Source organism: Microcaecilia unicolor, chromosome 2 (assembly GCF_901765095.1).
Source record: "Microcaecilia unicolor chromosome 2, aMicUni1.1, whole genome shotgun sequence".
In the NCBI taxonomy this organism is placed as follows: domain Eukaryota; kingdom Metazoa; phylum Chordata; class Amphibia; order Gymnophiona; family Siphonopidae; genus Microcaecilia; species Microcaecilia unicolor.
In genome coordinates, this window is record NC_044032.1 from 11,770,191 (window position 1) to 11,795,951 (window position 25,761).

Consider the following 25,761-nt stretch of genomic DNA (forward strand, 5'->3'; position numbering starts at 1 on the left):
GCCCCCCCCCCCCCCCAAGAGGCTGAGCAATGCCCAGCCCCCACTAAACAAACGAGCAGCTGACCCTGATTACAGAGCTACACACACACACACACACCAGAGGGAAGGAAAAGAATACTCTAATACAACACAGATCCCTGTCAGAACCTAGAGCACGTTCTGAGAGAAAACTATCAGGCTTTCCTGTTACCACCAAGTAAGTAACGCAAAAGCAAGGAAACTCTTCACCTGCAGGCTAAATTACTATCCCCTGACATCAGCACAACCCCTGGCAGCCAATCAGAAGAGACGTCCCCCCTTCCCCCTCAGCCAAACCGGCAGAATCATAACAACGTGTAATTAAACTCTGGAATTCATTGCCAGAGAATGTGGTAAAGGTGGTTAGCTTAGCAGGGTTTAAAAAGGTTTGGACGGCTTCCTAAAGGAAAAGTCCACAGACCATTATTAAAATGACTTGGGGAAAATCCACTGTTTATTCCTGGGATAAACAGCATAAAATGTATTGAACTTTTTGGGGGGATCTTGCCAGGTATTTGTGGCCTGGATTAGCCACTGTTGGAAACAGGATACTGGGCTTTATGGACCTTCGGTCTGTCCCAGTAGGGAAATGCTTATGTTCTTCATATAACAATCCCTCTATGCCAAGACTGTATATTCCCCGAGCTAAAGGAGGAATGGGTGTAATAAAAATAACTCTATAATCTATTTTTATTAGATCCAAATATGTAAAAAGTGTTGAAATACGAAAGCCATTGTCTAGAATTCATCTGCACCACTTGGAAAAATGTTCCAACGAATAGAAGAAACAAGTGAGACTCCACCAGTGCAGATAAGAAAGGAAGCAAGAAAATTAGCAAAAGAAGAGAAAATACTCTTCAAACAACCAGTGCAGCAAATGTGGAAAAACAATATATACTTAGCAATATTAGAGAAAGCATAGCCCCCCCCCCCCCCCCCACACACACAGTACAGCTGCCTCTCCCACACTCACTGATGGATGCGCTGCAGGGGCCGAGGTAGCAGCTCCTCCAGTCTAAGACCGTGAAACACTGAGCGAGACTCCTGCAGCTTCTTAAACCGTGCAAAGGATTTGTTCTTCCTCACCTGCTCCTGTACACCAGAAAGAGAAAGTGAAAATCCAACACTGCAACTCCTCTCTAACACCCCCCTCCCCCCACATCCATACCGACATCACTGCCAAACATCTCAACACGCCACAGGGCCATGACCGGGCATTTCTCCACACTACTGACAGCAAATGTCCAGCATCTCTCCTTTGCTAACTCCTGCCCTGGATGGTGTCCAGCATTTCTCTTTTTTTACCCCCTCCCTGATGGCGTTCAGCATTTGTCCCCTCTTCTTTGTCCCTGCCACTGTCATCCTCACCCTATCTCCATCCTCTGCCTGAATCTGCATTAGAAATACAGTGTGGAATGGGCCTTTGAGCACTGTGTCCTGCCCCACCTAATGCAAACTTCCTGTTGGAGGCAGCAGGACCAGGAAGGCCTTGAAAGCACTCAAAGGCCTGCTTGTCAAGCACTCTTCTCCCTCTGTCTAAACAGTTTTGCCAGTGCCACACCATCACACTGGCCTTCCCCACCCTCCCCCCAAGTTTGCCACCCTCTATGCCAATGCCAAGCCCTCCTAGTGGTGGAGCAGGCCCTGATTCCCTCTGCATGATCCCATTCACACACTGTACACCGAGACCAGGAAATCGTGACACATCTTCAGGGTGGGGTGAATTATCAAAAGCCATGAACCCGTGTAAAGGGCCATGTGCAGAGTCACCAGGACTGCATGGGAATTTCACTTTTTTCTGCATTTAGCAGAACATCACTGGAGATGTGGATTGAACGAGGTACCTGCAGGTAATTCTTCCAGAGTGAAACTAGCTCTGCACTTTGCAGATGGACAGGTCGTGTGAATAAGAAAACCCCAAGGCAATGGCTGGACTAATGGTGGGAAGCAGAGGTACCTGTAGCAGCTTTAATGCCTCCTCTATACCATCAGTATATGTGACATAGAGACTCAGCTGAGGGCAAAACTCCTCAAATCCAGCGGCAAACCTTCCACTTTCCAAATAGTGCAGTAACGTCCTATGGATAAAGAGAAAGAGACTTCGTACTACCTGTCACCATTTCTGTAGTGCTGCATAGATCATGACACGGGGACGGGGAACCGCAGGGATGGGGACGGGGACAGATCCCAAGGGGTGGGGACAAACTTTGTCCCCGTGTCATTTTCCACTTTGAAGCCTGTTAATGAACTGGACTGTTATTTATGTTTGATTGATACAGATGACAATATTTTTCTTTTTTGGGAAAAACAAGCAAACACGCTGGCCACAACTAGCAAAATTTGCATGGGGGATCCTGTCCATCCTGCTACCCGCACATGTTCTAAGAAGACAACTTCTATTGCAGGAAGGACTGTGGAAGACAGGAGAGCCAGACTGAATCCTGAGATTGTTGATGACTTCTTATTCATCCACAGATTTAAAAAATCATAACAGTGCTTCATAGGGCATATTTCTCCTCTCTAAGGCATACAGAATGGGTTGTATTTTATACCCCTGGACATTTTGACAGGTGGATTAGGATTCCTTGGGGTAGTAGAAATCAGCTATTGTTGAGGTTGGAAGGGTAGAGGGTGGTGGTGGGAAGGAGGGTTGTTATAGCTGCTCATTGTTATTATTGTTTTCTATTTGTACTTTATACACAACAGTTGCACAGCATATTGTTCCTTTTTATACTTTAAGAAAAAGATTTAAATAAAAAATCGTAAGAATATTTTACATAGTAGATGACGGCAGAAAAAGACCTGCACGGTCCATCCAGTCTGCCCAACAAGATAAACTCATATGTGCTACTTTATGTGTATACCTGACCTTGATTTGTATCTGCCATTTTCAGGGCACAGACCATAGAAGTCTTGCCCAGCATGAGCTCCACCTCCCAACCACTAGCGTTGCCACGCAATCTCCGCTAAGCTTCCGAGGATCCTTTCCTACTGAACAGGATTCCTTCATGTTTATCCCATGCATTTTTGAACTCCGTTACCGTTTTCATCTCCACCACCTCCCGCGGGAGGGCATTCCAAGCATCCACCACTCTCTCCGTGAAAAAATACTTCCTGACATTTTTCTTGAATCTGCCCCCCTTCAATCTCATTCAATTTTCATCCTCTAAACCATTCATTTACATTTGTTGAGAAGCAAACAGTAAGGGCTCTGTTTACTAAGACGCTGTAGGCGAGCACATTTTTCAGCACACGCTAGAAATTATTATTATTCCTACGGGTGTCTCTAGCATTAGCACATGCTAAAAAGTGTGCACACCTGCAGTGCGACTTAGTAAACAGGGCCCTAAATAAATCACACAATATACCAGATAACCTTACGGTTCTTTGTTATCGATCCAAAGAAGCTCAGCGGACACTAGGTGGCAACACTGGTAATTTGGGAAGCAAAGCCAGTACGGGGAGGACTTCTATGGTCTGTGCCTTGATCATGGCTGGATAGATTTGGATGGACTGGAATGGAGCTTATCAAGGTCTTGGATAAAAACTTCAAACATTTTTAAACAAAGACAGTGCCAGGTAGACTTCTACGGTCTTTGACCTGAAAACAGCACGGACAAATCAAGTTCAGGCATACATTTGTTTCACCTCATACCCTCTTTGGGCAGAGTGGATGGACCGTACAGGTCTTTATCTGCTGTCATCTACAATGTTACTATGTATCAGTCTAATATCCCTACTACATTAACAAAATTTAATTAAACAGTTCACCAATGCTAAAATAAACACAGCAGTCCAGCAGCAAAAAGAATGCTATCTGGTCTTTTGCACTGGGTGTGACATGTATGATTATCTCACAGGTGGTGAGAGATTATAGGTGTGCACTTGGTGCAAAGAGCTCCAAGTTCTCAGAGAACAAGTCCGATTGAGGCAGCCTGGGCCGAGAAATCATATTAATTTGTTAATTCTGTTTAATTTTGGTTCAGTCTTGCAAGTGGTAGAATGCCATCTGGTTTTAATTACTCAAATGTCTAGCTTTTGCTAGACTAGAGGTTAGAAAGGTCAGAGAGAAATGAAACTTTCTTTGTCCCTTTTTGAGTGATGGATTGTTAAGGCTGGTTCATAAGTATTATTTACCACATCTGGATGCCATTCTAGCAAGGTATACTGGACAATCTCGAGGGGATCAGCAAGCAAGCTGTTTTAAAAGATTAGGCTGAATGCTGTTTAGAGAGAAGGAAATAGGTGATAATTTAGGTTCTGTCTTATAAGGAATTCTGATTTCTGCTTATTTTAAAATATGTTTTATTCTGTTTAATTACTAAGTTCTATTTCTATGTAGAATATCTTTTCAATTCAGTGTTACATCTTTGTCTGACTTTCAAGTGAGATTTGTCTGCAGTTTAAGAGGTCATCATCTGGTTTGAATTATCCACAGTCCTAGCTAGGTGAAAGAGGTCAGGAAAAGTCAAGTCTTCTCTTTGATGGATTATAGCTAAGTGTAGGACTGGTCTCCTGAAAGTAAAAACAAACCATGTCTGTGTGCCATTAAGTAAGATTGGCCCCTTAATGAACCCAGCTCAAGTTATGAAGTTAGCTGGGAATCTGAGAATTTAATAATAATAAAATGCAGGAGATAGGTGCCACATTGTCTAGTTTGAGAGGCCCCAGGTCATAGGTCAGTTTAGGAAATATCTCAAACCTATGTAACTGATATTTTTGAGTAAATGTGTAGAGATAATTAGTTCAAGACAGGGTAATCAATCTATTCTTTACCATCTGGTGAGAAAGGGGGGGCCAGAAGGGCTTAGGACCCTATATAAAGGAGAGCAGAAGCAGCTTACGTTAGAGGACAGATAGGAGACGCAGGATCCAGAGAGCTCAGAAGAAGAGACACAGAAGGACAAGACACAGAGAGAGCTAGAGCTGATGTCCTACTTTATTTGCTGGCAAATAAAGAAGATTTCTCTCTCACTCTGGTGTGTGGTGTTTGACTCCTGAAGTACCACAGATTCTGCTATCAATAGTGGTAATTCCTGCAACACGATCACTTGAGACTAGAGTGGCAGACTTGCAGAAGCTGAGACAGACAGTGAGGCTTATAAAGGAGACCTACAAGGACATAGTAGAGAAGTCCTAACTCAAGTCTGGCAACCCCTGTGCTCCTTGGAGGAGGAAGCTCACCTCACTCTACTGAAGCAGGAAGCAATCCTGTAGCCATGACCTGCCCTACAAGGGATGTGTTTCCAGGGGCTTCTGCCTAGGAGGGGGTGGAGGAAGGGTTAGAAAGGCTGTTTTAGTTGGTGATTCAATCATAAGGCCAAAAACTAAGAGAGCAACCCAGGGTTAAAAAATCTCTCCCATATTTCCAGGGGGCGGAGGGGGAAAGAGTCTCTCTGGCATTATGGACCCTTCAGTTCCATATTCCCTGAGACACAGAAGGGGGGGAGGGTATTCCCAAGGTTACAGGGTTCCTCTCATTCTTTCCCTGAGACTCGGTGAGGGTGAGGTGGGTGGGGTGAGGGTTTACTTACCGATTTGCTTGGCATATGGACTGAAGTGGTCCAAAGATCCTGTCTTGCACATCCTGCTGTAGGAGTCCCTTTGCTTTCAGAATCTTCACAAAGTACTGAGGAAAAATTCAAGATACACACTAATTTATTCTATTTGTCAAATTTATAACTTATACTTCCAGATTGAAAATACCTTGACCAAAGTGTGGAACAGTAGAAATGAAATGAATGACAGTGTTTATTAACTCTGGGGAAGGGTCATTTTCATTTATTGTGCAGGAATTTCTGCAAGTAATTCTCCCAGTGCAGTTTCCTCTGAAACCTCTGTTTGGAACTGCCAGTGAGCAGTCTAGCATAGTATCTGGGCATGGGGATGCTTGATTTAGCCCCCTCCCCGGACCTGCTCAATAGCATATGCACTTTTATTACTCCTTGTTTCTATAGTGTACTAGACGTACCCAGCACTGTACACAAATACTCACTGCCCAATATTCAAAACGACTCCTGGTCGTTTAAATCACTTATCCAGGGTTATCCACTTAACCAGACAGTGCTACTAAATGTCACCACAGTCCGTACCTACACCGTCCGGTTAGTGCCAGAGCTGTCCATAGGAGGAGCTTGGACAGAGCCTAGGAGAACTGGGACTTAACCCACCAGCGGTTTGCCGGGCAAAACGGTAGAGACTATTATAAAGAACAAAATTACATTCAAAACATGGATTAATCAGACAAAGTCAACATGGATTTAGTGAAGGGAAATCTTGCCTCACCAATCTACTACATTTCTTTGAAGGGGTGAACAAACATGTGGATAAAGGTGAGCTGGTTGGAGTCTTTCATGAGGTACTTTGTCAAACGCCTTCTGAAAATCCAGATACACAATATCAGAGGAAATTGGAGAGTCATGGGATAGGAGGTAGTGTTCTATTGTGGATTAAAAACTGGTTAAAAGATAGAAAACAGAGAGTAGGGTTAAATGGTCAGTATTCTCAATGGAGAAGGGTAGACATTGGGGTTCCCCAGGGGTCTGTGCTGGGACCGCTGATTTTTAACATATTTATAAATGACCTAGAGATAGGAGTAACTAGTGAGGTAATTAAATTTGCTGATGACACAAAGTTATTCAAAGTCGTTAAATTGCGGGAGGATTGTGAAAAATTAAAAGAGGACCTTACGAGACTGGGAGTCTAAATGGCAGATGACGTTTAATGTGAGCAAGTGCAAAGTGATGCATGTGGGAAAGAGGAACCTGAATTATAGCTATGTCATGCAAGGTTCCACGTTAGGAGTCACGGACGAAGAAAGGGATCTAGGTTGCATCGTTGATGATACGTTGAAACCTTCTGCTCAGTGTGCTGCTGCGGCTAAGAAAGCAAATAGAATGTTAGGTATTATTAGGAAGGGAATGGAAAACAAAAATGAGGATGTTATAATGCCTTTGTATCGCTCCATGGTGCGACCGCACCTCGAATATTGTGTTCAATTCTGGAAGCCGCATCTCAAAAAAGATATAGGGGAATTAGAAAAGGTGCAGAGAAGGGCAATGAAAATGGTAAAGGGGATGGGACAACTTCCCTATGAGGAAAGGCTAAAGCGGCTAGGCCTCTTCAGCTTGGAGAAAAGGCGGCTGAGGGGAGATATGATAGAGGTCTATAAAATAATGAGTGGAGATGTGAAGCGTCTGTTTACACTTTCCAAAAATACTACGACTAGGGAGCTTGCGATGAAGCTACAATGTAGTAAATTTAAAACGAATCTGAGAAAATGTTTCTTCACTCAACGTGTAATTAAACTCTGGAATTTGTTGCCAGAGAATGTGGTAAAGGCGGTTAGCTTAGCGGAGTTTTAAAAAGGTTTGGACGGCTTCCTAAAGGAAAAGTCCATAGACCATTATTAAATGGACTTGGGGAAAATCCACTATTTCTGGGATAAGCAGTATAAAATGTTTTGTACTTTTTTGGGATCTTGCCAGGTATTTGTGACCTGGATTGGCCAATGTTGGAAACAGGATGCTGGGCTCGATGGACATTTGGTCTTTCCCAGTATGGCAATACTTATGTACTTATATTCAGGTTGATAAACCACTTCTTTATTATTGTTGATCTGCTTTGTATGTTTCGTTACAAAGACCAGGAGACACTCAAGGAAGTTACATGGAAATACATTTAAAACAAATAGGAGAAAATATTTGTTCACTAAACAAATAGTTAAGCTCTGGACCTCTTTGCCAAAAGATGTAACAGTGGTCAGTGTATCTGGATTTTAAAAAGGTTTGGACAAGTTCCTGGAAGAAAAGTCCATAGTCTCCTTTTGAGGCAGACATGGGGAAAGCCACTGCTTGCCCAGGGATTGGTAGCATGAATCTTGCTACTATTTGGGATCTTGCCAGGTACTTGTGACCTGGATTGGCCACTGTTGGAAACAGGATACTAGGCTAGATGGACCATTGGTCGGACCCAATATGGCTTTTCTTATGTTCTTAACCAAAAAGGGAAATTTGGCAAGCAATTGCACAGGCAGAAGAAAAAATAGCTAAAGACGTAAAGAGAGGTGCCAAGACCTTTTGTCAGATATATTATGGAAAGGAGAAAGGCTAGGAATGAAATTGTAAGACTGAAAGATGCTAAGAAAAGCTATGTGGAGAGCAATGAGGATAAAGAGAATGTGCTAAACAAATACTTCTCTTCAGTGTTCATAGAGGAAAATTCTGGAGAAGGAATGCGGTTGATTGCTGAGAGTACATCTGGGAATGGAGTAGATATTGCACTGTTCACGGAAGAAAGTGTTTATAAACAACTTGAAATCTGAAAGTGGACAAAGGTATGGGGCTGGATGGGATGCATCCAAGAATAGAAAGCTCAGAGAAATCCTGACAGGACCTCTTATGGATTTATATGCTAGATCTTTAGAGATGGGAGAGGTTCCTCGGTATTCTAGACGAGTGGATGTGGTCCCTCTTCACAAAAGCAGTGACAGTAAGCCTCTCGTCAGTGGTAGGAAAAATAATGGATTTGCTACTGAAGGAAAGGATACTGAACCTTCTAGAACCAATGGGTTGCAAGATCCAAGGCAACATGGTTTTATCAAAAGAGAATTGTGCCCAACAAATCTGAGTGATTTCTTTGACTGAGTGACCAAAGAACTGGATAAAGGACATGTGATAGGTGTGCTCTACTTGGAGTTCAACAAAGCCTTTGATACAGTTCCTCAGAGGAGACTCATGAATAACATAACACTGAAATTTGTATTACAGAAACACCTTAGTGGTTCTAAGCAGATCACAGACTATTTCTCTGTTCCTCTAGGATATACATGTTAAGGTCATAAAGTCTCCTCGTACATCTTGCTACGCAAACCCCATACCATTTTCGTTGCTTTTATTTGAACCACTTCAAGTCTTTTTACAACCTTAGCAAGATATGGCTTCCAAAACTGAATTCTCCAAGTGGGGCCTCACTAATGACTTGTAGAGGGGCATCAACACCTCCTTTCTTCTGCTGGTTATACCCTTCTCTATACAGTCTAGCATCCTTCTGGCCAGGGCCACTGCCTTGTCACGTGGAGGGACATTTTCGAAAGAAACGTCCAAGTTGCAATTTGGATGTCCTTGCAAAACGGTGAAATTCAGGGACATGGAAACCCGTATTTTCGGAAAAAAAAATGGACATCCATCTTTCATTTCGAAAACACCATCAGAGACGTCCAAATCCTTAAATTTGGACGTCCCTAGACATGGACGTTTCTGATTTTCGGCAATTTTCGAACCCAAAGACATCCATGTCAAAAACATCCTAATGCAAGCCATTTAGGCTTGGGAGGAGCCAGCATTTGTAGTGCATTGGTCCTCCTGACATGCCAGGACACCAACCGGGCACCCTAGGGGGCACTGCAGTGGACTTCATAAAATGCTCCCAGGAACATAGCTCCCTTACCTTGTGTGCTGAGCCCCCAAACCCACTACCCACAACTATACACCACTACCATAGCCCTTACGGGTGAAGGGGGGCACCTATATATGGATACAGTGGGTTTGTGGTGGGTTTTGGATAACTCGCTGTTTCCTCCGCAAATGTAACAGGTAGGGGGGTATGGGCCTGGGTCTGCCTGTCTGAAGTGCACTGCAGTACCCACTAAAATTGCTCCTCGGACCTGCATGCGCTGTCATGGACCCAAGTATGACATCAGAGGCTGGCATACAGGCTAGCACTACATATTTTTAAAGATGTTTTTTGAGGGTGGGAGGGGGTTAGTGACAACTGGGGGAGTAACGGGAGGTCATCCCCGATTCCCTCCAGTGGTCATCTGGTCATTTCGGGCACCTTTTTGTGCCTTATTCGTAATAAAAACACATCCGGGTGAAAACGTCCAAGTGTTCGTCAGGGACGTCCTTGCTTTTTTTTGATTATGGATCAAAGACGTCGTTCAAGTGTTAGGCATGCCCAAGTCCCACCTTCGCTATGCTTCCAACATGTTCCCTTGAACTTTGGACGTCCTTGCGACAGACTACAGTTGGAGACGTCCAAAATCGGGTTTCGATTATACCGATTTGGACGTCCATCTTCTGTTTTAAGTCAAAAGATGGACGTCCTTCTCTTTTGAAAATGAGCCCAATTGTTTCCTCACCTTGAGATCCTGAGTGAGGAAACAATGTGATAAGGTGGTGGCCATGGCTAGAAAGATAACTGGCACCCTTTCACCACCAGTCTCCTTATCCTCTCTCTTAAACATGCCTATTGTTCCAGTTTGTTGTTTCCATTATCTAGGGGTTTGGTTCGCCTCTCAACTTTCTTTTTCAAAAGCATATTTCAGAAGTGATCAGACTTTGTTTTTCAACTTTACGTTCACTACACACTATTCAATCGACACTCGATTTCAATCACTATATACTGCGCTTCACTTGCGTCTTGAGTTGACTATTGCAATGTGTCTATGCAGGATTGCCTTCTTCCCAAGTTAAAAGACGTCAAACCCTTCAAAACTGCACTGCCATTTCCTTTGCAATGAAAAGAGATGAGATCATGCTTCACCTCTGCTATTTAGACTCCACTGGCTTCCTCTAAAATACCGTTTAATTTTCAAAATTCTTATTCTTGCACATAAATTACACTACTTTATTTATTTATTTGTTACATTTGTATCCCACATTTTCCCACCTATTTGTAGGCTCAATGTGGCTTACATAGTACCAGAGAGGTGTTTGCAGATTCCGGTGTAAACAAATACAAAGTGATACTGTGGTAAGATAAAGTTCATGTGGCACAGCCATATTAGGGAATCGTACAACAGAAGAGTTGTGTTATGTCCATTACGTACTTTAGTTTTGTTGTGTTGCAGAGATTAGGCATTTATGTTGGACTGGTAGGGTATGTCGTTTTAAACAGGTAACTTTTTAGTTTTTTCCAGAAATTTAGATGGTCGTACGTAGTTTTCAAGGCTTTTGGTAATGCATTCCACAGTTGTGTGCTTATGTAGGACAAACTGGATGCATAAGTTGATTTGTATTTGAGTCCTTTGCAGCTTGGGTAGTGCAGATTTAGGTACATTCGTGTTGATTCGGATGTGTTTCTAGTTGGTAGGTCGATCAGGTCTGTCATGTATCCTGGGGCTTCACCGTAGATAATTTTGTGAACCAGAGTGCAGATTTCGAAAGCAATGCGTTCTTTGATTGGGAGCCAGTGTAGTTTTTCGCGGAGGGGTTTTGCACTTTCAAATCGCGTTTTACCAAATATAAGTCTAGCTGCCATGTTTTGAGCGGTCTGAAGTTTCTTTAAGGTTTGTTCTTTGCATCCCGCATAAATTCCATTGCAGTAGTCTAAATGGCTTAGTACCACTGACTGTATCAGGTTGCAAAATGTTCCCCTCGGGAAGAATTGTTTCATGCGTTTGAGTTTCCACACTGAGTGGAACATTTTCTTTGTTGTGGATGTCACTTGGCTCTCTAGTGTTAGGTTGCGGTCCAATGTGATGCCGAGGATTTTCAGGCTTTCTGAGATAGGGAGGGTGTAATCTGGGGTGTTGATAATTGTAGGGTTGTCCGCGCTGTGTTGGGATGAGAGGATAAGACAGTGTGTTTTTTCTTTGTTGAGTTTTAGTTGAAATGCATTTGCCCAAGAGTCTGTGATGTTCAAGCTGATCTTGATTTCGTTAGTGATTTCTGCCAGTTTAGATTTGTAAGGAACGTATATTGTGACATCGTCAAGTATCTTGTTTACAGTGAGTGTTGGAGAACTTGCTGATTGCCCGTGCAACTGTATCAACGGTGAGGAGGGCAAAATTTAACCAGGTTCGGTCAGCCGGGTATTCTCCAGTGGTTGGGTCCAACTTGTTAAGGAAGTTTTCGATGTCAGTGTTGTCCTGAGGTAGCGTGTTGCGTAGGTTTACAGCTTTTTCATTGAAATACTTAGCAAGTTCATCTGCAGATGGGATGTCTGTATTCGATGTAGTGACCAGGTTGGTGTCTAGGAGTTTGTTCACGAGTTGGTATAATTTCTTCGTGTGTTTGTAATCTGTACCTAATTTAGTTTTATAGTATGATCTTTTGGTCTGTCTTATAGCGTATTTTACTTTCTTTGTGATTGTTTCCATGTGTTGAGTGTGTGTTCATCTTTTGTTTTTTTCCATGCTCGTTCGAGTTTTCTGGATTGTGATTTTAGCTTTTGCAGTTCATCGTTGAACCATGGTATCGAGTTATGCTTAAGTGAAGATCTTGTTCTTTAGGGTGCTATTTTATCTAGTATGCATTTGCATCTTTTATCCCATTCCATGAGGTAGTGTATGGAGTCTGTTTTTGCTGTCCATTCACTGTTATATATCTGTTGCCAGAATGTTTTCGTGTCTACTTGACCTCTTGTTCTGTAGGATGTGTGTTCTTGTATTTGGTGTACACCCTTCTTCTGCCAGTGTAGGGATAAGTTTAGTTTGTAGTGATCAGTCCAGGGTGTTTCTGTCCATTTAATATCTGTTATTATTAAGTTCTGGTCTGTTGAAAGTTTGTGTGAGATGAGATCAAGTGTGTGCCCTTTGACGTGGGTTGCTTGCATTTGTGGCCATTTGAGATCCCATAGGTGGATGAATTCCTTACATTCTCATGTGTTGATTGAGTTTGGGTCTTCTAAGTGAAGGTTGATGTCTCCTATTACTAGTACATTGGAATTGGTTACACATGTGTTTGAAATGAAGTCCAATTACCTGGATGTCTGTAAAACAGCACATAATTCAAATGATCGTGAAGGGTTTTGTTGTGGATTCTGATTGAGGCCATTTCAAGTTGAGGTGTCATGGACTCGGCAGTGGTTTCGGTGGTAAAGTGTGATCGATAGATTAGTGCTATGCCTCCGCCTCTCTTTTCCTTTCTGGTCCAGTGTGTGATTTTGTATCCTGGAAGGCATAGGTCTAGGATTATGGGGTCCTTTTGGTCATGGATCCAGGTTTCATTGATGAAGGGTCAAGGTCTTCTGCCATGATCCAGTCTGTTAGTATTGCTGTTTCGTTTACTGCGGATCTGGCGTTGATGTAGCCCACTTGGATTGTTTGGAATCGATCTTCTACGTTTGGTATTGTGTGGACTTTTATTAGTTGTAGTTTCTTTGTTGAGTGAGTTTGTTTGGACCCTTCTTTGCATTCTGTGGTGGTTGTCCACATGTTGGTGGTCTTCCTTTGTTTAAGTTGTTGTCAGTTTGTTGAGGTGTGGTGTATCTGATCAATTGTTGATGGTTGTATAGTATGCGTACAATGTTACTTTCTGTAAGAGGGGTGGTTAGTGTTAAGTGGATCAGTGTTAAGGAGTAGATTATTAGGAGTAGTCTGAAGGTATTCATTTTGGTTTCTTTTCGCTGTGGGCTACTGATCGTTGCTTCCCTCTCTTCACTGACTTAAGTTGCTTCTCTCTCTTCACTGACTTAGGAAGAGGGTCTGCCTTTCAAGCTGTTGAGATCAGTACTGGATCAGGTTTCAGTGATAAGATAATGAGCAGAGGAGACGGGAGGGGGGAGAGTAGCTCTGAGTCAGGGTCCTCCCTCAATCAGTCTCTTAGCAACTAATTGCTTCCCACCTTCCTTGCCCAGAGGATCTTCAGGGCTCAGATTTCTGGCTTTGGCTGGAGGAAGAAGGGAGGGGAACTTCAGAGCACCTTGAAGGTAATTAGCACAGAGGTGTGACAGATGCAACACAAAGAACTCAAGTTGGAAGATTCAGTCTCACTCTGATATCCTGCTTCAAAGTTTCTGATCAATATGTATATCACAGCCTCAATCCACTTTTCCAACCTGACCTTCTTCAGGGTTTTCAGTATTTATATATTTACAAGTACTCCTGTCCTTTTACCCATCCCAGGTGCTGGTAATAATCCAAGGCTGCTAATTTACTCCTCCGATTCCTATCTTCTTCCCTCAAGCACAGACCCTTCAGGCTGTTCTCCTTCCAGCGATGAACTTCTGCCTTTCCCTGTCCAGATTCCTGCTTCAGGCTGGGTTTCCCCTTACCCACCTTCAGCTCTAACTCCTTCACAGCTGCCACTTAATGGGGCAGCAACCACTCCTTACTCAGGCCGTTTATTTAACCACTTTGGGATCCTCCTCTCCACTGGGGTACAGGAAACCAAAGACCCCTCTCTCTCCCTCAAGCCAGAGCCTTTAATACCTCTAGCTCCACCTCCGTTATCAATCAATTCCTAAACCCACTTTCTTTCTGCAACTTATTTCAACACCACTCCCCTTGGGCTGGACCTTCCTCCCCCCCCCCCCCCCCCACCATGGACATCCCAGCTCTCCCCCCAGTGACTCCCATATAATAGGGAATTACATAAGAAAATTTAATCAAAATTGATAATGCATGCGTTAAGAACAAATTCTTTCCTCTTCCAGTATCAGCAAATGTTTACCTAAAGTGTAGCCAGCGGTAGTTACCTCGGAACAAATACTGATTTCCGGAGAGGAAGGGCAGAAAAACTACAGCTCTGTGACAAACTGGAGGAAATGAAAACTGAACTGGATAAAAGCACTTTCAGAACTTGGGGTTAACAATAAAAGAACTGTAACATCTTCAGCGCCACCCACTGACCCTCTCTCCCCCCCCCAGCACTGCGGTTAAACAGCAGCAGCTGATCACCGAGCATGGCTTAAGGTGGCTGGATTTGAATCCTCAGCCCTACGTCACTCCTCCTGTCATGGAGGGAGGATCTCTCTTACCATGCTCATCCCATCAAGTTGTTCCATGTATTTTTGCTCCGTTTCCACCAGTTCTTTAGCTGTGCGGCTGCGTTTACGCTCCCAGCGTGCTCTCTGTTCTTCCATGCTGCTGCTGCTGCTGCTTCTAGTGAATTCTCACATCTGTTGGGGTCGAGAGATGCAGGGTCACGTCTATCGCTAGGAGAAAAGATACCGAATGCATCACATGATGGACAGTTTGTTATTCCTAACATCAAGATCCTTCTGTAATACCAAACGTCTATTCTCTTCTTATTTCCACTATTCATGATGTATTGTAAGCCACATTGAGCCTGCAAAGAGGTGGGAAAATGTGGGATACAAATGCAATAAATAAAATCAATAAGATCCAACAAGGCATATTTCAGGGGAACTCCCTGTCACCACTCTTGCTTTATGTGGCACTAAATCCACTGAGACTCTTATTAACTCTTTGGGCTACATATTTAGTCTTAATTCTAAGATGGCAATGTTTCATTTCATTTATATTCTACATTATCCAAAAACATCATGTTTACTGTTTGCAGATGACTCAAAGCTCTGTAGCTCCACTGACCATCATTAACAGAACAACTCTGTAATGTAATCCACACAAGAAAGCATCACAGCTTCCTGAGGCCCCAATGCTCAGAAGCAAACGCAGGCGCTAGAGGCTGTTAGCATCGGATTAGCACTCGCATGTGCCAGCGCACCATGCTTAGAGGCCCCCACCATGGGGAAAAACGAGTAAGCCGAGGGACAGCGCAACAAGCATGCAAATGCTTGCAGATGAGATGATTCCCTATTCCTCCCCCAATGCTCAGCGGACAGCGAAACCAAACAAGGGCGCTCTTGCCAGTGAGAACCCTATGCCAGCTTGGAGCCAGCGCTAGGGTTGTCAGCGGCAAGGTCTATCTCAGGAGCTTTGGCTCAATGATTTTCCCCTGTAAAGGAGAGTGAATAAAAGGCCTCTCAGTTCGGATAAGTGGGGCTGAGACTGACCCCTGAGGTGGAAACACAAAAACATTTCAAAGCGTGAGTGACTAAAATATGCAAAACATAAATTCTTTGACCCCCAGCTCACAGATTAGTCAATGGGTCTCCTGAACATTGATCCCCTAACTATAACCTTGAGCACAAATTATAGACTAGTGTCAGTTACAGACATAACTTAATTAAATGCTAATTGGTATTAACCAATAATTAACTGTAATTGCTGTTAATTGGCACTATACTGCAGTTATGCATGTTAACTGCCCTTATCCGATCTTCTACAAATTGTACATTCAAAATCCAAAGCATGCAACTGCAAGGGAGCGTGGACCTGGGAGGGCATCGGTGGGTCAGGGCGTGGATCTGGGAGGGCTTGAGTCAGGGCGTGGTCAAGGCTTGGATCTGGAAAGGTGTGAATGGGTTGGGGCGTGGATCTGGGAAGGCATGAGTGGGTCAGGGCGTGAACCTGGAAGAGCACGGGTGGATCGGCACATGGACCTGGGAGGGCGTGGGTGGGTTGGGGTGTGGATCTGGAATGGTATGGGTGGGTCAGGGTGTGGACTTGGGAGGGCATCGGTGGATCAGGGCATGGACCTGGGAGGGCGTGGGTGAGTCAGGGCGTGGATCTGGGAAGGCATGAGTGAGTCAGAGCGTGGACCAGGGAGGGCGTGGATCTAGGAAGGCATGGGTGGGTTGGGGCGTGCACATGGGAGGGTGTGAGTGGGTCAGGGTGTACCTACCACTTATAGACTATTAGACGTTACATACCTAACTAATAAGTTAGGTGTGAGCTGGCATCAGTTCTCAAACCTAAAGTTAGGTGGAAAACTGCGAACTTACTCTAGTTTTTTATAATTATGCGTGTAATTGGCGATACAGAATACGCACATACCCCTGGATTCTAATAGCGCGCCTAGAGATTGGCGCCAAAATCAGCGTGGATTCTATAACATTGCACGCAATTTAACCAGCTTAACAAGCTAATGAGCACTAGTTGGCAGAGTAGAATTTAGGCTCACAAGTCGTTAAGCGAATTCTGTAATCATGTGAACCAAACTTTTAATGTGTGCAGGAGTCAAGAGTTGTGATTATGGGCTGGGAAATGGCTGTTTCGTGGTCTTTATAAAATTTAGGCGCCTATATATAGAATATGGCCCAGGGCACCTAAATCTAAGCCATGTTCTCATTGGTGTAAATAGATGCAACGTAGATTTAGGCGTTGAAATATTAACTATAGAATACACTTAGTCGGAATTGATTTCAGCGCCAATGTTTTAGGCGCTATATATAGACTGTCCTCCATAGCGTGTAGGATCCCAGCACCTAACTTTAGGTGACCTATTGAGAATTATCCCAAGTGTCCTTAGAATAAAGTCTTTGGCAAACACTTTAAGTACTTTTAAAAGAATAAAAATGTAGGCGGATGCAAATGAAGCAGGAAGCCACAGCGAGAAGCAGAAAGAACATTCTGGGCCCCTGTTCCAGAAAGGTGCCAATCAAATCCGAACAGGGTGCCCAACAGCACTGAAGTTTGAGCTTTTATAAGGAAGTAAAAAACTTTGACCTCGTCTTTCATCTTCAAGAGATTGTCAAGAAAGGAGTATATAGGAAGTGGATTACCCCACCCTGGCTGGGGGCTAAGAAAGAAAAACAAGTACAGGGGTTGCCAGTCTGATCCCCAACTATACCTGAGGTACAGTGTGCCCTAAAGGAGGAGGGATAGATCATGGGGAGGGAAGGGGATGGAGATGGGACTTGATATACGGCCTTTCATGTACAAAGTAAGCGTGAAAGATGCTTGAGTAAGTGAGTAACAGTGCAAGGAGGGGAAAGGTGGCACAAAGGGGAATAGAGGAATCAGTGAACATCCAGTAAGTGAATAAGTGTGAAAGATGGTAGAGTTTGATGTGAATATACTGTTCAGAGAAGGCTCAGAATCACCAACCCACTAAAACTATTTCTTTCATTTTGCAACTACTTCACTTTAATTTGTCCTCGTATTTAACTTTTGTGCATGACTAGAAAGCCCATTAAAGGAGGCATTTTATTATAAACTGAAAAACTGCCATTTGACCATTTTACCTCCCCAATTCCTACTCTCTCTCACTTTCTGCAAAGATCAGTTGTCTTCCTTTGTCTCTTATTCTCTCTGTCCCGTTTAACTGCCTCCCAACCCCTCCAGAGCCTTCAAAATATTTCCCCGCCCCATTTTTCTGCATTCAATTTCACAGTCCTATTCATACCTTTACCCAAATCACCTAGTCCCCACTATCCCTCCACCCACGCCCCGAGACCTCCTCACAATCCCAGCCAAGCCTAGAGACTCCACTTACTCTCCCAATACCCAATCAATCTTAGAGTCTATCTTCTTCTGGTCTCCACGTGGTCTCTGCTCTCCTACATCCCTATGTCCTCAAATCTGTCTTTTCCCTTTCCTGTAACATAGTAGATGACGGCAGAAAAAGACCTGCATGGTCCATCCAGTCTGCCCAACAAGATAACTCATATTTGCTGCTTTTTGTGTATACCCTACTTTGATTTGTACCTATGCTCTTCAGGGCACAGACCGTATAAGTCTGCCCCGCACTATCCCCGCCTCCCAACCACCAGCCCCACCTCCCAACCACCAGCTCTGGCACAGGCACAGACCGTATAAGTCTGCCCAGCACTATCCTCACCTCCCCACCACCAGCCCTGCCTCCCAACCACCGGCTCTGGCACAGACCGTACAAGTCTGTCCAGCACTATCCCCGCCTCCCAACCACCAGTCACGCTTCCCACCACCGGCTCTGGTACAGACTGTATAAGTTTGCCCAGCCCTATCCCCGCCTCCCAACCACCAGCCCCGCCTCCCGATCTTGACTAAGCTCCTGAGGATCCATTCCTTCGGCAAAGGATTCCTTTATGCTTATCCCACGCATGTTTGAAACAAAAGAGAGGGTAACAGCATACAAAAGTAAACAGAAACACAAGAAAAGCAAACACTGGGCCTTCAGGATTGAGAAAAATGTTATGTTTTATTCTGAACAATCAAATGAAGAGTGGGAAGTGGACCAATGACTCCAGGGAAACAGGGTTATGATAGTAAAGAGAATAACTTTAATCTGACAATGACCCGACACGGGTCGTGTTTCGGCGTGCGAGCGCCTGCATCAGGGGTCAAGAGTGTAAACTAAGGGGCTTCGACATTAGCTTCAGAACTTTTAATACAACAGTGCTAGGCAGACTTCTACAGTCTGTACCCTGAGAATGGCAACGACAAATCAAACTCGGGTATAAAGTATCACATACCATGTAAAATTAGTTTATCTTGTTGGGCAGACTGGATGGACCGTAAGGTCTTTATCTGCCGTCATTTACTATGTTACTCTTTGGGGTTCTACATGGAATGTTGCTACTAATTGGGATTCTGGAATCTTGTAACTCTTTAGGATTCCAGAATCTTCAGAACTTTTAGTACAAGAACAGTGCTGGGCAGACTTCTACGGTCTACGCCCTGATCGTAACTGGATAAGGATGGGCTGGAGTGTAAATTTAAGGGGCTTCGACGTTAGCTTCAGAACTTAGTACAAGAAGAGTGCTGGGCAGACTTCTATGGTCTGTGCCCTGAGAATGGCAAGGACAAATCATTTATTTATTTATTGCATTTGTATCCCACATTTTCCCACCTATTTGCAGGCTCAATGTGGCTTACAGAAGGTGGTTATGACATAGTCTATAGGATATCAGATACAGTTTGTAATGTGCAAAGATTAAATCAGATACAATTGATAATGTGCCAAGTTAAGTAAGGGAAGAGAGAGGGGAGGTGATAGGCTGGGTGATACAGACGGTGGATTTTAATAACTGGATGGGTTGGTAAGGTAGTTTTATAAAGTTAAGGGTTATCTTTGTTGGCCTTGTTAAAAAGATGTATACATATAAAGTATCACATACCATGTAAAATGAGTTTATCTTGTTGGGCAGACTGGATGGACCGTAAAGGTTTTTATCTGCCGTCATTTACTATGTTACTCTTTGGGGTCCTACATGGAATGTTGCTACTAATTGGGATTCTGGAATCTTGTAACTCTTTAGGATTTCAGAATCTTCAGAACTTTTAGTACAAGAGCAGTGCTGGGCAGACTTCTACGGTCTGTGCCCTGAGAATGGCAAGGACAAATCAAACTCAGGTAAACATATAAAGTATCACATACCAGGTAAAATGAATTTCCTGTTGGGCAGACTGGATGGACCATAAGGTCTTTATCTGCCGTCATTTACTATGTTACTATGATATGATACAGACATTGAAATATTTGAAAGGTATTAATTTGCAAACTTTTTCCAGAGACAGGAAGGTGGTAGAACTAGAGGGACGTGAATTGAGGTTGAAGGGGGGCTGACTCAGGAATAACTTCAGGAAGTATGTTTTCACTGGCAGATGCCTAGAATGTCCTTCCGTGGGAGGTGGTGGTGAAGAAAACGGTAAGAGAATTCAAAAATGAGTGGGATAAACACAAAGGAATCCTGTTTGGAAGGAATAGATCCAAAGAAACTTGGCAGAGATTAGGTGGCAACACCGGTAATTGGGAAGCAAAGCCAGTGCTGGGCAGATTTCTACGGACTGTGCCCTGATCATGGCTGAATATTAGATTTGGATGGGCAGGATTGGAGCTTTTCAGGGGCTTCGATGACAACTTCAAAAAAAGTCTTAGAACAAAGGACAGTGCCGGGCAGACTTCTACAGTCTATGCCCTGAAAATGGCAAGAACAAATCAAGATCAGATATACCTATGAAGTATCAGAAGCTTAGCTGAAATTGGGTGGCTACGCCGGTGGGGGGAAGAGGGGTTGGTGGTTGGGAGGCGGGGATAGTGCTGGGCAGACTTATACGGTCTGTGCCAGATCCGGTGGTGGGAGGCGGGGCTGGTGGTTGGAAGGGGGGGATAGTGCTGGGCAGACTTGTAGGGTCTGTGCCCTGAAAATGACAGATACAAATCAAGGTAAGGTATACACATGAGTTTATCTTGTTGGGCAGACTGGATGGACCGTGCAGGTCTTTTTCTGCCGTCATCTACTATGTTACTATGTATACCTTATGTAATTAGTTTATCTTGTTGTGCAGACTGGATGGACCGAACAGGTATTTATCTCTCCACTTATCTATGTGACAAAAAGATCAGAGATGCACATTTCCCAAAACTGAGGGAGAAAAATCAAAGAATGAGCAGGAGAAACTCGTATAATCCTGGGGGAACCAGGAGAAACAGAAACACATCTCCTCCTGTACTGTGCAAAATACAAAGAGATCAGAGATGCACATTTCCCAAGACTGAGAGAGAAAAGCAGAGAATGAGCTGGAAAAACTCTATAATCCAGAGGAGAAATAGCAGCCCTGGCAGCAAAATATCCTGTTACCAGGCGAGAAATGTGATCAGGGAGAATCAGAGCCTGGAAACCTTCCCTGCTTTTGTCCTTGCTGTACACTATGATTGTTTTTAATATTAACTATGTTTCTTTCCCCAAATTCTGCAGCACCGATCAGCAAAGCAATTAAAAGCTCAGCCAGACAGTATTACACTTGACTCACCCTATTGCACAGCAGCAGCAGCACCAGCCACTCCCAGGTCCCAGCCCTGAGCAGGAAATGTGAAACTTTCAAACCTAAGAGCCAAGGGCTGAAAGAAGGATCGTCCTGCCCCCAGCAGATTACACCTGTCCCCTGCAGCACCCCCTGCCCTGGAGCACAGGAACAGCAGTGAACCAGACCCAGCTTACAACCCTGCCCCAAACCCAGTCTATGGCCCTCCCTTGTGAAGATCAGAGAAAATGATGTCTCTCCTGGCTCTTCCACGTCCTTGGTGAATTTCCAGCCCTTGCCATCTACACCAGCTACTAAGCTCTACAAATATTTTCTCTCCCTCAGTTTCTCTATACTTATTCCAGAGCTGCCAAGTTACCCATTCCAGGAGGAAGACTTTTTGGCCAGTCCTAGTTTTAAATTTACAACCTACAGCAGTGTAGTATTTGTAGTCCATAATTCTATCCATTGAAATCAGTGTTGCAGGTCCCATAATGCACCAGAATGAAGTTGGCAGAAATCCAGAACTGGCCAAAAAGTCTCCCTCCTGGAATGGGTAACTTGGCAGCTCTGTTATTCCATGCTTTCTTGAAGTCAAATACACTCCTCATCCGCACCACCACCATTCATTCCCCTCTCACACTTTCTATAAAGAAATATTTGATCAGATTACTCCTGAATCTACCCCTTCCTCCTGCACATTTATACCACTTGAGGTACTTAAATGTCTCATCTTATCTCACTTATCCCATCTTTTTTCAAGAGTATACATATTCAGTTCTTTAAGTCTGACCCCACATTACTACTACTACTACTACTATTTAGCATTTCTATAGCGCTACAAGGCATACGCAGCGCTGTACAAACATAGAAGAAAGACAGTCCCTGCTCAAAGAGCTTACAATCTAATAGACAAAACATACTTTATGTTATAATGAAGACCACTGGCCCAACTCCCTCCTGTTATATAAATTTACTAGACATCCCCCATTATGGGGATTGTTCCTATCTGGCTATCTTGTTCCTCATTTTAGTAATGGTGACGTTTGGAGCCCCTGCATGCCTCCCCCATGTGGTCCAGCCTCTCCCACTCTTACTTCTACCTCCTAGAGTTTGATCTTCCCCTCAAACCTTCCTTCTCATCTCCATGATGTTTGCTTCACTGTCAGCATAAAAAAGTAGTGATGCACATGGAACCTCTGCCAGATCCCACCTCCATGGCAACAGGAAGTGAGTGAGCAGGGGCAGAACCCAGCAGGGACTCGCAGCGTGCATGAACAAAGGCTCTGTATTGTGTCCCTATGCTTTTTACATGCTGACACCAATAGGAGGGAGCCACAAAGGGAGGTTCCAGAGCAGGGGCAGGGGAGAGAATTAAAAATGCTGGACTAGAAAGGGGAGAAGGGAGAGGTGCAGGTGTTGGACTAGATTAGGGGTGAGAGACAAGTGGAGATGGCTAGCTGGGGAAGGGTGGAAAGAAAGATGGTTGGACACGGAAGGGGTGGAGGAAGATAAGGATGGTTGAATTGGAAGTAACATAGTAACATAGTAGATGACGGCAGAAAAAGACCTGCATGGTCCATCCAGTCTGCCCAACAAGATAACTCATATTTGCTGCTTTTTGTGTATACCCTACTTTGATTTGTACCTATGCTCTTCAGGGCACAGACCGTATAAGTCTGCCCAGCACTATCCCCGCCTCCCAACCACCAGCCCCTCCTCCCAACCACCGGCTCTGGCACAGACCTTACAAGTCTGTCCAGCACTATCCCCGCCTCCCAACCACCAGTCCCGCTTCCCACCACCGGCTCTGGCACAGACCGTATAAGTCTGCCCAGCACTATCCCCGCCTCCCAACCACCAGTCCCGCCTCCCGATCTTGACTAAGCTCCTGAGGATCCATTCCTTCGGCACATAATTCCTTTATGCCTATCCCACGCATGTTTGAATTCCATTACCGTTTTCATTCCCACCACCTCCCGCGGGAGGGCATTCCAAGCATCCACTACTCGCTTCGTGAAAAAATACTTCCTGACATTTTTCTTGAGTCTGCCCCCCTTCAATCTCATTTCATGTCCTCTCGTTCTACCATCTTCCCATCTCCGGAAAAGGTTGAATTTGCAGTTAGTGAACAGTTACTACATTTTTTTTCTTCTCACGATGTTTTACATTTTACTCAACACAGCTTTAGGCCGTCACATAGCACAGAACCTTTGACTGTGACTTCTGAAATTAGGAAGAATTTGATCAGAGGGAGATAGGTTGTCCTTTTGCAATTCAATATTTCGGAAGGAGGGAAGAGAGAGAGGTGGAGATGGCTGGATGGGGAGGGGGTGATGAGAGAGATGGCGATGGCTGAATAGGGTAGAGAGAAGTAGATGGCTGATCAGGAAAAAGGTGGAAAGAGAGATTGAGATAGCTAGATGGGGATGGGGTGGAGAGAGGGAAGGAGATGGCTGAACTGGAAAGAAGGAGGAGACAGAGGAGGAGATGGCTGGATTGGAAGGGGAGAAGAGACAGAGATAAATACATACAGTAAGTACATAAGTAATGCCATACTGGGAAAAGACCAAGGGTCCATCGAGCCCAGCATCCTGTCCATGACAGCGGCCAATCCAGGCCAAGGGCACCTGGCAAGCTTCCCAAACGTACAAACATTCTATACATGTTATTCCTGGAATTATAGAATTTTCCCAAGTCCATTTAGTAGCGGTTTATGGACTTGTCCTTTAGGAAACCGTCCAACCCCTTTTAAAACTCTGCTAAGCTAACCGCCTTCACCACTTTCTCCGGCAATGAATTCCAGAGTTTAATTACACGTTGGGTGAAGAAAAAGTTTCTCCGATTTGTTTTAAATTTACTACACTGTAGTTTCATCGCATGCCCTCTAGTCCTAGTATTTTTGGAAAGCGTGAACAGACGCTTCACATCCACCTGTTCCACTCCACTCATTATTTTATATACCTCTATCATATCTCCCCTCAGCCGTCTCTTCTCCAAGCTGAATAGCCCTAGCCTCCTTAATCTTTCTTCATAGGGAAGTCGTCCCATCCCCGCTATCATTTTAGTCGCCCTTCTCTGCACCTTTTCCAATTCTACTATATCTTTCTTGAGATGCGGCGACCAGAATTGAACACAATACTCAAGGTGCAGTCGCACCATGGAGCGATACAGCGGCATTATAACATCCTCACACCTGTTTTCCATACCTTTCCTAATAATACCTAACATTCTATTCGCTTTCCTAGCCGCAGCAGCACACTGAGCAGAAGATTTCAGTGTATTATCAACGACGACACCCAGATCCCTTTCTTGGTCCGTAACTCCTAACGTGGAACCTTGCATGACGTAGCTATAATTCGGGTTCTTTTTTCCCACATGCATCACCTTGCACTTGCTCACATTAAACGTCATCTGCCATTTAGCCGCCCAGTCTCCCAGTCTCGTAAGGTCCTCTTGTAATTTTTCACAATCCTGTCGCGATTTAACATATTTGAATGGATATGACTAGAAGGGTAGAAGAGATGGAGATGATAGACTGGAAGAGGAGAGTATGGTAGAAATGCTAAACTGGAAGGGGGAAGGGAGAGGAGAAAACTGAAGATGCTAGACCACAGGAGAGTGTGCCAAGAGGGAGAGGAGTAAAAGGGGCAATCAGGGAAGACAAAGCCGTAGCGGAGAGATTAAATTAATTCTTTGCTTCAGTCTTCACCGAGGAAGATTTGGGTGGGATACTGGTGCTGGACATGGTATTTGAAGCTGACGAGTCGGAGAAACTTAATGAATTCTCTGTAAACCTGGAGGATGTAATGGGGCAGTTCTACAAGCTGAAGAGTAGCAAATCTCCTGGGCCGGATGGCATTCATCCCAGAGTACTGATAGAACTAAAAAATGAGCTTTGAGCATGGTACCGGAAGATTCGAGGGTGGCCAATGTAACGCCAATTTTTTAAAAAGGTTCCAGAGGAGATCCGGGAAATTATAGACCAGTGAGTCTGACGTCGGTGCCGGGCAAAATGGTAGAGACTATTATTAAGAACAAAATTACAGAGAATATTCAAAAGCATGGATTAATGAGACAAAGTCAACATGGATTTAGTGAAGGGAAATCTTGCTTCACCAATCTACTACATTTCTTTTAAGGGGTGAACAAACATGTGGATAAAGGGGAGCCGGTTGATATTGTGTATCTGGATTTTCAGAAGGCGTTTGACAAAGTACCTCATGAAAGACTCCAGAGGAAATTGGAGAGTCATGGGAAAGGAGGTAGTGTTCTATTGTGGATTAAAAACTGGTTAAAAGATAGAAAACAGAGAGTAGGGTTAAATGGTCAGTATTCTCAATGGAGAAGGCTAGTTAGTGGGGTTCCCCAGGGCTCTGTGCTGGGACCGCTGCTTTTTTACATATTTATAAATGACCTAGAGATGGGAGTAACTAGTGAGGTAATTAAATTTGCTGATGACACAAAGTTATTCAAAGTCATTAAATCGC

General features: G+C 44.1%; 1 protein-coding gene across 3 annotated transcripts in view; it reads right to left on the reverse strand.

The window, feature by feature from the left end:
- ARHGEF39 (Rho guanine nucleotide exchange factor 39) overlaps window positions 1-21,353 on the reverse strand; it is a 64,333-nt gene extending 42,980 nt beyond the window's left edge. For 2 of the 3 annotated variants that reach the window (XM_030191866.1, XM_030191867.1), the window contains exons 1-5: window positions 21,281-21,353; window positions 14,719-14,895; window positions 5,553-5,647; window positions 1,976-2,096; window positions 992-1,110 (exon numbers count right to left, since the gene is read on the reverse strand). In XM_030191866.1, coding sequence (XP_030047726.1) covers window positions 992-1,110; window positions 1,976-2,096; window positions 5,553-5,647; window positions 14,719-14,823 — 440 coding nt within the window. In that variant the 5' untranslated portion in view covers window positions 14,824-14,895; window positions 21,281-21,353. The remainder of the gene's footprint in view (window positions 1-991; window positions 1,111-1,975; window positions 2,097-5,552; window positions 5,648-14,718; window positions 14,896-21,280) is intronic. The other variant, XM_030191869.1, reaches the window with a different exon arrangement.
- Window positions 21,354-25,761: the final 4,408 nt, after the last annotated feature.